The 16,874-nt window shown below is 42.3% G+C and overlaps 1 protein-coding gene across 1 annotated transcript in view; it reads right to left on the reverse strand.

Annotated features, from left to right (window-relative positions):
• The window catches only part of Phlpp (PH domain leucine-rich repeat protein phosphatase), a 317,236-nt gene extending 300,985 nt beyond the window's left edge, over window positions 1-16,251 (reverse strand). The window contains exon 1 of the mRNA XM_068228737.1: window positions 15,931-16,251. Coding sequence (XP_068084838.1) covers window positions 15,931-16,251 — 321 coding nt within the window. The remainder of the gene's footprint in view (window positions 1-15,930) is intronic.
• Window positions 16,252-16,874: the final 623 nt, after the last annotated feature.

Here is a 16,874-nt window from a genome sequence, read left to right on the forward strand (position 1 = left end):
ACTTTGGTCCTATAACGTTTTATCGTACCTCTTTCCCTTATAGGCTGGCTACTAGTGGCTCTACGTCGCACCGACACAGATAGGTCTTATGGCGACGATGGGATAGGAAAGGGCTATGAGTTGGAAGGAAGCAGCCGTGACCTTCATCAAAGGTACAGCCATTTGCCTGGTGTGAAAATGGGAAACCACGGAAAACCATCATCAGGGCTGCCGACAGTGGGATTCGAACCCACTATCTCCCGGATGCATGCTCACGGCTGCGCGCTCCTAACCGCGCACCCAACTTGCCGGTCGGTAGATTTTTCTGTATTTCCCGATTTTACGTAAATTTTGTGCGTTTTACACGTAAATGGCATAGTTTGACACACTTATAGCAAAAACAGAATCATCAAATTTGGCCCGAACATTGGCCCACATAATCGCCGTACGCGAACCAAATTCTATGTTTCTATCTCTCACATAAGTATCCGCAAACACCGGACGAGTTGGCCGTGGGATTAGGTGCACGCGGCGATGTGCTCGCATCCGGGAGATAGTGGGTTCGAACCCCACTGTCGGCAACCCTGAAGATGGTTTTGCATTGTTTGCCATTTTCACACCAGAGAAATGCTGGGGCTGTACCTTAATTAAGGCCACGGTCACTTCCTCCCAGCTCCTAGGCACACGTGCATATAGTTTCTAATGTCGATCTATATCCATTAAAGTCGATTTGAAGCGATCTAGAAAGGGTTTGTCTGCCATTATTATTATTATTAATACTTTACAAATTGATAGGGACTGTCACCAGAGGGCGTCTTCCATTGTAATCAATGATCCTCACATCTACTATGACTGGCAGTAGGAATGGCGGCCTTCTCCAACTCCTGTGTAACTGGCATTAGTAAGGAGGGTCTACCATTGTAATGAATAATTCCCTTCTCGATTTGACTGGTAGAAAACAAGGGAGCATGAAATTTTCTTCAAAACTTCCCTACCCGATTGTGTCTGGGAATAGGCAAAGGTGTCCGGCATTATAAACAAATTTGCCCATCTAAAATGTGACTGGCATTAGGCAAAGTGGCCTACTATTATAATCGAAACTCGCCAACTCGAGTGTGACAGGCAGTAAGTTGGCTGGCATTAGGAAAAGGGGTCTGGCATTATAATTATAACAGCAAAACTCAATTTTGACTGGCAGTAAGGAAGATGCCTGCCATTATAATGAAAACTCCTCAACTGGAATGTATCTGGAATTAGGAAAGGGGCCTGCCATTGTAACGAGACCTTCCCAATCGGTTGTGACCGGCAGTAGGCAAGGGGATCTGTCATTATAATGAAACTTCCCAACTCGAGCAAGTGAGCCTGCCGTTATCATCACAACTCGCATCTTACGCGGAAAAGAACATGTGGGGACCTCCCCATAGTGATTCTTCGATAACGCTAAGAGACACGCTAGTTAATAAAATATCACTCACTGCGTATACAGTAATTTACGTAGAAATACGTATACAATGTAGAATACCGCAGCGAAACACGGGCAGATTTGCTAGTTACCTCTAAATGTAAAAATCGGGTTTAGAGAAACTGAAATCCTTGAAATATTTCAATACTGTGATGCTTCATCATTAATGCAACTAATAAAAATATTAGGAAGTTGTAACGAATCGAATTCTTGCATTCGATTTACATTTCCTGAATTCTATAATATACAGTACATAGCTCGCCTTATCACAACTAAATCTTCCTTCTGAAGTGTTTACAATTCATTGAGAAATGTACATTTATCTGCCTTGGTGTTTAGATCTCTAACCGAGAGCAATTCCACCAAAATAAAAGAAACGATCTAGTGTCATCCTCGCCATTCCCTTGAGCACGTCAGCTGTCGATGATCCAGCTGCGTTCCAAATTACAGTGGTAACATTTCTGCTCGTTTAAAGTCGCACTAACCATCGAAGGTTTTCGGCGACGAAGCGATGGGAAAGGGCTAGGATTGGAAAGGTAGCGACCGTTGCCTTAATCAAGGCACAGCCCATGCATTTCCTGGTGCGAAAATGGGAAACCACGGAAAACAGTCTTCACGCCTGCCGACGATAGGATTCGAACCATTGTCTTCCGAATGCAAGCTCACGGCTGCGCGACTCTAACCGCACGGCCAACTCGTTCGGTACTTAAATTGTTTTATCTCTTTTATTTCGTACAGAAAATACCTCTTACATACATCAAACGGATGAAAAGTGGATAATACAGTATGTGTTAATTAGGTCATTCATTGTCATTAATTCATGAGGTTAATAATTGAACTGTGGCGTATTGGGCTGATTTAAATGGCATTCCGTGAGTCAAAATACGCATCCTGCACCTGTAGGGAAACAAGAAGAAGAAGAAGAAGAAGAAGAAAATGGTACGTACACGCATGCACAGAAATGGTGTGCCGACATAAGCACCCTACACTGCCCTACTCTAGTATTGAAAAGGTGGGAAGGGAGTGAAGGTGCAGTGTTGAAGGCCACTCCAGTACCGACAAGGAGGGGAAGGCAGTGAAGGCAAAGTGTGTGTATTGCCATACACCACGGTGCCCATTTTAATCACTGCAAAGTATTGTCTGTCTGTCTACCTGCAGCAATGCGTTAAGCGAGGAGGTGGTGGGACGCCATGCTTTTTTTTATATCGGGACACAATTTCTGTGCATGCGTATACAGTTTGAAATAGTTCTTGAAAATGAAAACCTACAACCTGTTTTCCAGTCATTGACCAGGTCAGGGATGGAATGAATGAAGCATATATAGGCTGTTAGTACGATGGGGTCGCCAGTCCCAAAGTGACATATTAATGACTGATAGATGCTATGAAATGAGAATGGAGAGTGTTGCTGGAATGAAAGATGACAGGGAAAACCGGAGTACCCGGAGAAAAACCTGTCCCGCCTCCGCTTTGTCCAGCACAAATCTCACATGGAGTGACCGGGATTTGAACCACGGTATCCAGCGGTGAGAGGCCGACGCGCTGCCGTCTGAGCCACGGAGGCTCTTGAAATAGTTCTTATATTAGCAAATTGTGCTCTTCATGTGATAGGCTATTATTTTAAAAATAAATATACACAGCCCGTTTCCAGTCATTCGACCGGGTCGAGTTCCTTGTAGTATACAGTTTTGTGACAACAATTTAATTCATGTTATATGTGGTGTTTTCTGTTTTCCTGTACGGTTGTGAGACCTGGACTGTGAAGGCTAGTGAAAAGAACCGAACAGATGCCTTTGAGATGTGGTGTTGGCGGAGAATGCTCCGTATGCCATGAGCAGAAAGAATAACAAATGCCTCCATTATTGAAGAACTGAACATCACAAAATATGTATCTTCCCGCATTAGTGAAAGTTACCTCGAGTTCCCGGGACCCATTTTAAGGAGAGAAGGAGACGATTTACAATATACTATTCTGCAAGGCAAAATTGAGGGCACCATACCAAGAGGAAGAACAACAAGTAGATGGTTAGACCAAGCAAAGAAGATCACAATATCTTAAGAAGAGCTGAAGACCGCTCAGGATGGAAAAATTTCGTTAAGGATGCAGTTACTAATGAAGTGAAGAAATGAGGTCACGACGCTCAGCAATGAGTAAACCAACTGATGATCATGATTATATGTGTTTCTGTGTCAAGTACGCCATGATTACCGATAGACAGACAGAAGAACTTCAAAAGGGTTCGAGTGCTGAATCAAGTGATGTTAACATTTCGGATTTGCAATGTGATGCATTGTCATTCCCGGAGTCGGAATTGGATAGTAGTTTGTGTAGTGAGGACACTAGCAAAGAATCCGGTGCTGCATCGTACGATGATTCAACCATATCACCAGCCAGTGACAATTACTGGGGAGCATTCTCAGGTTTGCAGAAACATTTTTTATTCACACGTAGATCCAGTTTAAAATTTCCTCTGAGTACTAAATCTCAACCAGTTGATTTCTATCGTGCAATAGTTACTGACGACATCATCAGTATGAAGGTGCATGAGACCAATGAAAATGCAAGGAATGTGTTACAAGGGAAACTTTTTTTTTCCTATTTGCTTTACGTCGCACCGACACAGATATGTCTTATGGCGACGATGGGATAGGAAAGGCCTAGGAATTGGAAGGAAGCGGCCGTGGCCTTAATTAAGGTACAGCCCCGGCATTTGCCTGGTGTGAAAATGGGAAACCACGGAAAACCATATTCAGGGCTGCCGACAGTGGGGCTCGAACCCACGATCTCCCGATTACTGGATACTGGCCGCACTTAAGCGACTGCAGCTATCGAGCTCGGTGGGAAACGTTTGAGTAGGCGGAGTAGATTCACTCAGTGGACTGATATCAATTGTGCTGACATGAAAAGGTTCTTTGGCATATTGATGTGGATGGGCTTAACACAGTTTCCCAAACTCCATAATTATTGGTCAAGAAAGAACAGACTGTATAAAAACTATGTTGGGGGCCATGTAATGAAGCGGGGCAAGTTCTTACTGATTTTGCGTTTCTGGCATTTCAACATTGAAGCGAACCGAGGTCAAGACAGGTTGAATATAATTGCACCTCTTTGTTCTACAGCTCAATAAGAATTTCAAAGAACTAAGTGAGCCACAGGAAAAATTAGTCATTGACGAATCTATGATCCCTTTTGGGGAAGACTAACATTTCACCCGTTTATTCCAAATAAGGCTCAAAATATGGGGTGAAGTTATTCAAACTATAGAATACAGATGGGTGTACCTACACCACAAAAGTGTACTGCAGCTAAGGGACAACTGCTAACCCTGGACTACCACATGCTACAGCTGTTGTGATAGAACATACGGATCCTTATTTAGACAGTGGATCAACTTTGTTCGCAGACAATTCCTACACGTCTGTCGATCTGGCGAATAAACTCTTAGCTAGACGCACTCACCTGGTTAGTGCCTTGCGGAAGAATAGATTTGGGCTTCATCCAGGTCTAAAAGAAAGAGTCAAGAAAGGAGAAATGGTTGCTAAGGAATCACAGAATGGTACCCTAGCACTGAAATGGGTGGCCAAGCGAGAGTTTTGTATGCTCTCAACTAAGCACCAGTTAGAATTCGTATCTTCAGAAAAACATGATAAGAGTAACACGGAAATTTTCAAACAATCCGTAGTTATTGACTATAAAAAAGCAAAGCCTGGCGTTGTTGTATCTGATCAGCTATCGTCCTGTGCGGGTTCGTATTTTATTTATGTCTGAGCTTATTTGACGTTTTCTTGGCGCTAGACCGGATTGCAGTGCTTGTGCGGGACACGTAGCATGTACTTCAGCTGTTTTTATTTAGTACTTGACCACCAGGGCGAAGGAAGAAGAGTTTAAAAATACAGTTCATTAGGAATATGGCGGGAAGCAGTAATGCCTAAAGTAAGTATTTATTTATTGCATTCATATTAATCTAGAAGCTTTACTGAATATCAGAATATAATCTATGAAGTGTGTAGATTGTGTAGCAAACGTAAATTGTGAACTTTCAACATCGTACGTAATACCATGAGGTTTTGAATGTTGATACGCACAAGTGTGCGGGCTAGGTTTCCCTACAGGCAATACATGCAAGAGTGCTGGGTGCTGTCGCAAAAAGGACCGAGAAAGAAAAATTCGTACTCTACATGATAAATGTAATGTATAAGATTTTAACTGTTTAAAATCGTTTCACACTGTAAAATAGAACATTTGATCATGTACATGTGCATATTCACATGTACTGAGATGATTTTTTTATTTTTTTTATTTTTTGCAAGTAGTGAATGAAGTCCTGACGCGCACAATTGTGCGGGTGCTTTTTCTTTTCAGATGTTAATTTTTATTTTGCAGAATAAACTAAAAATATATGTATTTAAGAGCATTTTAGTCAGTTTTTGACGTACAAACAAAAATTCACACCGCCAGTTTTCTTTCAGGTCTGAAAGGGATACTACATCTGTCTGGAAAACTGTCAGATGGTGTCACAAGGTAGCGACGGAACTATTCATTGGAACGAGCTTGGTGAGTTCGTGGATTGCATTCAGAAACTATCAAACAGTGCCAAAGCTGCAGAAAATGTGCTCTTGAACTGATGTGCTTGTCAGATGAAGTAGAAACTCCTCGTCACAACCGTAGTATCCATCCCCTTGTGGAGACGGGAGAAACTGAAAAGGCTGGAAATTCCACACGGAAGAGAAGGAAATGCTGTAGCATACGCTACAAAGAGGCTAACGAAACTGGAGGTCGAGAGGCTGCAAGGAAAGCGAAGAAAGTAACAACATACCGTAAACATTGCCCAGACAAACCATTCTTATGCAAACCTCGCTATGGGTTGGTTCACAAGCGATGTGTATACTACCTTGCTACCATGGCGTTCCCACCTTGTAGCAATGCCATGACTAACCTATCACTACCAGCTTGCCAAATGGTTTATAACCAAAGGCCATCATTGAAAAGAAAACAGTGATGTGTATCTTGTAAAAACTGTTATTCTTTCATATTGTTTATACTATGTCATAAATTCAATGACAAGCATGATAGGCTATATCATCTGTGTTGTTTTCTTTTGTAATTTTAACTTTCCTTAGAACAATGAAGCTCCATTGATCTAATAATAACCATTTCCGAAATTATGTAACAATAGTATGTAAGAATAAAGCAATAATAGACTCAAATCCACATTATTTACCTTGCTATTAATAATAAAATTGAGTTCTGGTGGTTGCGTATGAAATGCCAGAGAAATTCGACTGTCTGTTGAACAATGCACAGCGTGCTGAGAAAGGAATGGGCACCGCGTCGCACTCTATGAACATCTCACGTGAACAAGCAATGCAATACAACAGCGAATGGTAGCGCTAGTTTCGCGCGACAGCCTCAAGTTGAGAGGCCTGGACACACTACCGTGTCACCCCACGAAGGGTGACATCATCTTCAACGTGTTAGACTTTTGTTGTTTAGTCCATACCAACGCCGAGCATTGCTAACATGGGAATATTGCTGGCGATGGTTTATTGTCTTAAGGTGTAAGACCGAGTGGTCATTAATACATGTCGACAAGAAAAATTGTGAAGATGATTATAAAAATGAGAAAAATCGTAAAGGAACGATCCATTTAAGAATAACGATGGCTTGAAGAAAAGACAACATGGAGTCACGCAAGAAGGAAGAAATCTCTTTACATTAGACGCTCTAATATCACAGAGTCGGAAGAAAAGTAAACGCGAAGGCCTACAGTATCGGAAGCTCATAAAATTGATCAACAATAACATTACATTGACCACTGTTTGTTGTGATGTGCTTTGGCTCTTCTGCTGCGTGCCGAGTGTCTACGAGAAAACCCGCACCAGGCCTCTCCGGAGGCCATACGCCATTGTTGTTGCGTGCTGAGTAAGAACAGTCTGCCTGAATGTTGGCGGGAAGTAGCTGGGGAGTTAGATAACTTTCCTTTTTCTAACATGACATTCCTCTGGTTCAAAAATGTTCTGATAACTATTGATACGTAACACACTGGTTCATCATAGTATTCTAGCTCAGGGCCTCTCAGAGTGCATGCACCAGTGCATTGCGCGGTGCACGGTGCAAAAGACGACTTCGCTTGGTTGACCAGAGTGCAGACCCCCACTCCTTGATTTGGAGCAATAGCGCTGTATCTCTCTTTCCCCACGCCTGTCTCGCTCGCTCCGCCTGTCTCCCTCTTCCTCACTTGCTCCGTAGCGCTCCAAATCTGAGCCGAGTTGAGCCGAGCTTAGCCGAGTCACCTCGAGACGACGCGCTGGTCCGAGCCGACCCGAGTGGGACCGATGCAACTGTGCACAGGACCTCTGCGCCCCAGTTTGCACGCTTGTGATTTTGGGCGTTTGAGAGGCCCTGTTCTAGCTATTCTATCCCTACTCCGAGGTGCTGATTGGAATAAACAGTGTGCAAACTTAACCGAATACGGCAAAGGAGTGTTCACGGCAGTCTGTGGAATGCTCATTCCATAGCGAAGCACTGGCACGACAGCTAATAAATAAATAAATTAATTAATTATAAAATCTTAATTCGTTAGTAATGAACATGGACACGAGTTTTGTAATAGGACAATCACGGCAGTCTGTGGAATGCTCATTCCATAGCGAAGCACTGGCACGACAGGTAATAAATAAGTAAATTAATTAATTATAAAATCTTAATTCGTTAGTAATGAACATGGACACGAGTTTTGTAATAGGACAACTCGTGTAAAGATCTTTCTTTTTTTTTGCGACGCACCGACACAGATAGGTCTTATGGCGACGATGGGAAAGGAAATGGCTAGGAGTGGGAAGGACGCGGCCGTGGCCTTAATTAAGGTACAGCACCAGCATTTGCCTGGTGTGAAAATGGGAAACCACGGAAAACCATTTTCAGGGCTGCCGACAATGGGGGTCGAACCTACTATCTCCCGAATACTGGATACTGGCCGCACTTAAGCGACTGCAGCTATCGAGCTCGGTGTGTAAATCTCTATTCCGGGAATTCATCCTGTGAGATACGTGTAGATGTCAAATCATTGGTGGAGCGGTTACTCTTTGTGCTCCATGATGAAACATACATGTTGTCGTCCGTCCCGAGCTTTCTGAGAAGCTGAGAGTGTAACGGACCTCGACACAGCCTTGGACTGTTGGTAGCGGCCGTGAAGGACAAGATCAGAGGAAGTACGGTCGCGATCTCTATTGTCACACTTCTCCTGAACTGTGGTGTATCGCGCCTCCTGCACAATAGGCTATTAGTGCTGGGAGGATCTCTTCTCTATCCCCAAAGGAGCCATCCAAACACCACCTTCCGACCTTAATCAGCCGACAACGGTTTCAGAGCAGTATGTTCACGTTGAGAGAAATGAGACGAAATAAATTGCACAGAAATTAATTTGAATTTTACAAAAGAACAGTCTAGAAGTTTGCATGCCACTTAACTGTGCGATTTTTCAACGCCGTATGAATCGTGTAGCTTTAACCTTATATTCGAGAGATGGTGATTTCGAACTCCAACCTCGGCAGACCGGGCGAGTTGGCCGTGCGGTTAGTGGCGCGTGGCTGTTAGCTTGCATCCGGGAGATAGTGGGTTTGAACCCCACTGTCGGCTGCCCTGAAAATGGTTTTCCGTGGTTTCCCATTTTCAAACCAGGCTGTACCTTAATTAAGGCCACGGCCGCTTCCTTCCCACGCATAGGCCTTTCCTATCCCTTCGTCGCCATAAGACCTATCTATGTCGGTGCGATGTAAAACAATAGCAATCTCGCCAGCCCCGAAGATATTTCTCCATGGTTACCCAATTTCACACCAGGCAAACGCAGTTCTAGCTATTTATTTTCCTAAATTCGTCGAAAACGTGCCTGTGTTAGTGCGACGTTAAACAGTTACAAAGTATCGAATACTGTTCCTGGGGCCGATGACCTCGATGTTAGGCCCCTTTAAACAACAAGCATCATCATCATCATCAATACTGTTCCGTGAATGTTTTTTTTTTTTAATTTATTTGCTAGTTGCTTTACGTCGCAGCGACACAGATAGGTCTTATAGCGAGGATGGGATACAAAAGGCCTAGGAATAGGAAAGAAGCAGCCATGGCCTTCGTTAAGGGATAGCCCCAGCATTTGCCTTGTGTGAAAATGGGAAACCACGGAAAACCATCTTCAGGGCTGTCGACAGTGGGGTTCGAACCCACTATCTCCCAGATCCAAGCTCACAGCTGCGCGCCCCTAACCGCATGCCCAACTCGCCTGGTTCCTCTATGCAATAACCAGTTTACTGGAAACATGAAATATTGACGATTAAAGATTACAGAAACAAAAATATGTAGTAGAGGTGCGTTTTATGACTCTCAAGTTAGTTTCAGAGAAGATGATATAAATTAATTGGTGTTTCTCTTTTCATTTCAAAAGGTACTAATGAATTATGACTGAAGATCTAAGAGGTTCTTACTTTGACATGGACCCAATTCAATTAACCATTTCAAACAAGCCATTTATGTTTTCATTCTAGACGTATACGACATAACAATTAACTAAAACTATTTAAATGTAATAGAGAGAATACATGTTATTTTAGACTTCCTGAAATGCAGGTGACCACAAGGATACAGAATACCAAATCACACTATGTGTTACATAAATTTGATGTAATGTACAATGGTTGATATACACAAATAAGATAATCTTGAATTCCAAAACTGAGGGAGAGCAGTTAGAAGTAGAGTTGGCGATGAGGAATACATAACGAGTCCTTTATTACATCTAAGATCATGCTTGAGGACGTTGACAGAGAGACCTACAGTAGTTCCGTCAGTATCTTGTAGACGAATTTATGGCACCTCTGGCTCCGTAGAGTACGCCGTTAACTTTCCATTTCTTTAATGGGTTGTTGTAGTGTTGGCTAGGTATGGCAGGCAGATCTCATACAGCATTTCCCTTCTCTCCTGGTCAACAACCTTTGCCTGGTCTATGCTCGTCTCAAACCATACCTCCGGGTCTAATGAAAATGAAAATTCACAGCCTGTTTCAAAGTCATTCGACCGGGTCAGGAATGGAATGAATGGAGCGCCCATTTAGCGTCGATGATAGGAATCGTGCCGGCTGCCGAAGCCTGCTGTACTTCTCACAGGCAATGATTAATGACTGACAAATGAAATGATATTGGAGAGTGTAGCTGGAACGAAAGATGACAGGGAAAACCGGAATACCTGGAGATAAACCTGTCCCACCTCCACTTTGTCCAGCACAAATCTCGCATGGAGGGACCGGGATTTGAACCACGTAACCCAGGGAGCGCTGCCGCCTGAGCCACGGAGACTCTTCTTCGGGTGTAATGAAAAATGAAAATGAAAACCTGCAACCTGTTTTCCAGTCATTGACTGGGTCACGGATGCAATGAATGAAGCAGATATAGGCTATTAGTACGATGGGGTCGCCACTCCCAAAGTGATTTATTAATGACTGATAGATGCTATGATTAGTGTTGCTGGAATGAAAGATGACAGGGAAAACCGGAGTACCCGGATAAAAACTGTCCCGCCTCCGCTTTGTCCAGCACAAATCTCACATGGAGGGACCGGGATTTGAACCACGGTATCCAGCGGTGAGAGGCCGACGCGCTGCCGTCTGAACCACGGAGGCTCTCAGGGTGTAATATTTAGTTTAATTGTAAATCAATTAATATTTAAAGAAAGCAAATTTAATTTAATATTGCACTGTCCCAAGCTAGTCCAGCTAATATTTTACGAACAAAATCGCATTTAATATTTAAAAATTTTAATTTAATATTGAAAATAAATAGTATTACATTATTTCAAGCTACTTCAACTACGGACTCGCACTCGTAATGTAAACAAGTATGTACTCTTATGTTGCTAGTCACTGAACGTAACGCATACTACCGGCTGCATGCAATAACCCCCTAAATGATCGACAAATATAATCTTCTATTCCGCGGTGTATATTAATTGGAGAATTTTCTGGTTTTGTAAGCATATAGTAGGAGATAAGAGGAACTCATGATGAGGGAAAGAAAACACAAGTTAGAATACGGTGGTGTTTTTTTTGTTTTTTGTTTTTTTAGTGAACTCAATTTCTGTTCAAGATTAAAGCGTAATGATTAAGGATGCTCCAGTATCCATACCAGCAGCAGAACACAGCTGGTTTGCTGCTTGCGTACGTTTGCAGTAATTCAGGAACTAAATATTCTGACATATTCTTCGTCCCCTTTCTCCCTTCGGTACAACTACAGTAAACTATACAGTATGTAAATATTCTGTGTGAACTTGTTACTACGGTCTAATGGACAACGACCTGCGTATTCCCACACTCTATCATTCGAACACTTCCTCCTGTCTGACCTGTAGTTTATAGCCCATCTGCTGTCCGCTTGGTCATTTCCTCCACGTGTGTAATTTTAAGGTTCGGCCTGGAAGTACGGTGTTTAACATGTGTTGGAGAGGGAAGTACGTACCACTTTACAAATTACTGATTCAGCGCTTACTGAGGAGGCCCGATACACTTTGGGTGAATGTACTCTCTATTTAGCGAGTCTGCAGTTTAAACATTCTTTCTTCAAAGGCGAAACAACCTGTCTGACGTCGCTTACACTACTGCGCCCTAGATTATGATGTGAAACGTTATGAAACCACGCGAAAGTATAAACGCATTAAGGACCCCCTTTAACAGACATACAGAAATACCTAAGCAAAGGTACCTTGAAACAAGTGTTTGGTGCATTGCCCATTCTTGGAATAAAATAGAAAATTACTTGATGAATTATTCAGGGTACAGATTCTGGATAAATCTGAGACACAATGCCTTTATTTAGGCCCGATTAAGAACCGCAACTTGACGAATATCATGAAGATTAGTTTGTCTGATGTTGACAATTGAAAAGAGAAACTGGTTCGGTTCCAACTCTGGGTCATCCTCAGTGCCCTTCCTGCTTTCTCCACTTCAAATCCAGGAGAATGTTACAACTCAAGCTACGAACTTTTCCATACCATAACCATTCACACAGTCAGTCAGTCGCTATCCTTATGCTCCGGTTTCGAGCTCCACTGACATCGGTGGCATTTTGAGGCTGGTTATATACGACGACTCCGTGTCATTTTTTCCAGCACTCCTGCGGTATTCTTTCTATAATACCGAGCATGTTAGATTCACCGTACGTGTCTTATGGCAATAAACTTGCGGTCAGGAGATGATGAGCCCGACGAAAAGATCATTTTTAGTGGATTTCCGCTTTTACGGCAGACTGTAGCTCAGTTAAAGCCATAGTCCGTACATTCCCAGTATTAGCCCTTTTTCATCCTTCCGTCGCCGAAAACTTATCTGGGTTAGAGCGACGTTAATGAGATGGCTAATATATAAACATAATGGCAAAATATTTACCAGATATATATAGTTAGAAGCTATTGCGGGTCATTAAGCCACCCGTGCCAGGTATCCTAGCCACTAGACCATACCGGACACTCCAAGTACACAAGGCAAAGGAAATACATAGACACCGTGTATCGATAATAGTGATACGTGAATTAATTTACTACACAGTGGTCTGTTTCCGGCTGCTAAAACAATGTAAATTTATTTAGTCACTTGTTAGTTCAGGTAAGGTAATTCGCATCACTTTGTAAGGAAACTGCTAGTTATGCTCTAAACTACTCCTTAATGGGCACTATAATAAAATATTTATTACTCTCTGGTTAGGTGGTACTTCGTATTAGATCATATCCGCAAAACACAGAGTTGCAGTGTCAGGCATTGGCTTATTATTAGTCTTATTTTCCACGAAAATAATTGTGTAGTACCTACACATCACCATATTCGAATCACAGTTTTGTTAAGAATAATAATAATTTATTTTGAGAGGAAGTATAACTGGGCAACTATTCCCTCTTAGAACAATCTGTGAGGGAAAATGGAAGAAGTGTGACTCTTCAAAGAATGAAGATATCGGAAAAAGAAAGGGAAGACCACGAAGGGTATGGGAATGGAAGACTGTCTAGGGCTCATGAACCTAACACTATCAGATTGGAAGAGAACAAGGGTCGACCAAGATGAAAGTGGGCAGCCTGGCACAAGTAAGTTGAAGCAATTCTAGCCTGTGTCACCAACCCATACTCTCCCCTTTAGTCCTTTTATGACAGTCAGGGGTGGATGTATTCCAGGATCCACACCCACAGAGGAAGTTATTATTATTATTATTATTATTATTATTATTATTATTATTATTATTATTATTATTATTATTATTATTATTATTATTATTATTATGTCCGACTCGTTGGCTGAATGGTCAGCGTACTGGCCTTCGGTTCAGAGGGTCTCGGGTTCGATTCCCGGCCGGGTCGGGGATTTTAACCTTCATTGGTTAATTCCAATGGCCCCGGGGCTGGGTGTTTGTGCTGTTCCCAACATCCCTGCAACTCACACACCACACATAACACTATCCTCCACCACAATAACACGCAGTTACCTACACATGGCAGATTCCGCCCACCCTCAATGGAGGGTCTGCCTTACAAGGGCTGCACTCGGCTAGAAATAACCACATGAAATTATATTATTATTATTATTATTATTATTATTATTATTATTATTATTATTATTATTATTATTATTATTATTACAATTTTAGTAGACGCCCAGGTGCCAGAATGTTGTTCCGTAGAAGATCTTTTACGAGCACGTAAATAATAATAATAATAATAATAATAATAATAATAATAATAATAATAATAATAATAATAATAATAATAATAATAATAATGTTGGTGTAGGTGTTGTTGTTGTTTGAGTCATCAGTCCATGGAATGGTTTGATGCAGCTTTCCATGCCACCCTATCCTGTGCTAACCTTTTCATTTCTACGTAAATATTGCATCCTACATGTGCTCTAATCTGCTTGTCATTTCCATACCTTGGTCTACCCCTACCATTCTTACCCCTTATACTTCCTTCAAAAACCAACTGAACAAGTTCTGGGTGTCTTAAGATGTGTCCTATCATTCTTATCTCTTCTTCCCGTCATATTTAGTCAAATCGATCTCCTCTCACCAATTCGATTCAGTATCTCTTCATTCGTGATTCGATCTATCCATCTCACCTTCAGCATTCTTCTGTAACACCACATTTCAAAAGCTTCGATACCATGCCATGCTCCAGATCAAAGTCTTCAGAAACATCTTTCTAATTCCTATATTAATGTTCGAAGTGAGAAAATTGATTTTCTTAAGGAAGCTCTTCCTTGCTTGTGATATAATACATTTTATGTCCTCCTTACTTCTGCCATCGTTAGTTATCTTACTACCCAAGTAACAATATTAATCTACTTCCTTTAAGACTTCATTTCCTAATCTCACATTTCCTGCATCACCTGCCTTCGTTCGACTGCACTCCATTACTTTTGTTTTGGACTTATTTATTTTCATCTTGTACTCCTTACCCAAGACTTCGTCCATACCATTGAGCAACTTCTCGAGATCTTTTGCAGTCTCAGATAAAATAACAATATCATCGGCAAATCTCAAGGTTTAGATTTCCTCTCTTTGCACTGTGATTCCCATTCCAAATTCCTCTCTGATTTCCTTTACTGCCTGTTCTATGAAAGCACTGAAAAGAGGGGGCGGGGGGACAAGCTGCAGCCTTGCCTCACTCCTTTCTGGATTGCTGCTTCCTTTTCAAATCCCTCAATTCTTATCACGGCAGACTGATTTTTATACAGATTGTAGATACTGTAATTCTTCGTTCTCGGTATCTGATCCCAATCACCTTCAGAATCTTAAATGGCTTGGTCAACATTATCGAATGCCTTTTCTAGATCTACGAACCCCATGTACGTGGGCTTGCCCTTAATTCGATCCTCTTTTTTTTTTTTTTGCTAGTTGTTTTACGTCGCACCGACACAGATAGGTCTTACGGCGACGATGGGACAGGAAAGGGCTAGGAGTGGGAAGGAAGCGGCTGTGGCCTTAATTAAGGTACAGCCCCAGCATTTGCCTGGTGTGAAAATAGGAAACCACGGAAAACCATTTTCAGGGCTACCGACGGTGGGATTCGAACCCACCATCTCCCAAATACAAACTCACAGCTACGCGACCCTAACAGCACGGCAAACTCTCCGGCTCTTTGGATCAATAGTCAGCGAATTGACCTTCGGCTCAGAGAACCCCTTATTCGACCCTCAGTGAATCCAGCGATTTTAACTGCGTATAGTTAATTTTCTAGCCGATGGATTGGGTGTTTGTGCTCGCCTTAATACACTTCTCTTCACCTACATACAACACATCATACCATCACCCACCACAGCAACACGCAAAAATGAATGCATTCGTCCTCAAAAGGTTGGCGTCAAGAAGAACGTCTGGCCCCGAAACTGGGCCAGATCCACATGAAATGCCAACCCCAATACATTAGTAAGAATGTCAGGGAAAAAAAGGAATAAACAGTTATGATGTTACCTGCACCCAAATGGACACATCTTCAGTTAGCACCAGGTCCCGACATACATCACGCACATTGGTTGTCTCTGTGAGATAGACGAGTGTTCCTCGGTCACTACGTTCTTCTGCCCCTGTAAAAACACGAACCCAGCCACTGAGGGTATCAACCGATATCCCTGGACTGCGCTGTATAGCAGACAGTCCTCGCGTGGACGCCAGACGCCGGGAGTGACGTCGTGCCGGCAGACGGAAACTACCAATTTCACCCTCTTTCTTCTCATCTACCGCACTGTTACTGTTTACAATAGGTTTCACTTCTATGATGTTCACTTTCACCATGACTGATGTAACCAAGATCCTCACTAGGCGACATAACTTGAGGTCTGCACTCACCTCATTCACACACTCCGCATTGTAATTGCATCATTAAACCACCAACATAACACCACTACAAATATGGTACACTGTTGTCGCATAAGAGTCGTGAACAGAGTTGAATATATATTGTAGTTATCAAGTTAACTTGAACGATACGGAATCAACTACTATACTACAACCTATTCACTTCGTCATAACAAATTGATATTTCACTGTCGTTTTGACACAATTTTGATCATTTTGAACTGGAAAACAAACTATACACGTCATTTTTAACGCGTGTTTTAAAACTTGTGTTGGTTGTGTACGTTATAAACAAAACACAAGTAACAATCTCGTTACGCAACGCTATCCTACAAGGCCGCATCACCGTAGTAAACACAGCACCACACTACACACATGGACAGTATTTCCAAAGCCTGCTGAACACACGGCACGCTATTCGCTTCTCTGCAACCTAGCATAACGTGCAGGGGGTTTGACCGGCCGGATGTCTGTCTGGAGAGGTGGAGGGGCTCAAATGGAGGGGAGGCACGATGCCATTTGGCTTCCAAGAAATTGACAGCTGATTTATTGGTGACATT

This window comes from Anabrus simplex, chromosome 7 (assembly GCF_040414725.1).
Source record: "Anabrus simplex isolate iqAnaSimp1 chromosome 7, ASM4041472v1, whole genome shotgun sequence".
NCBI classification, from domain to species: Eukaryota; Metazoa; Arthropoda; class Insecta; order Orthoptera; family Tettigoniidae; genus Anabrus; species Anabrus simplex.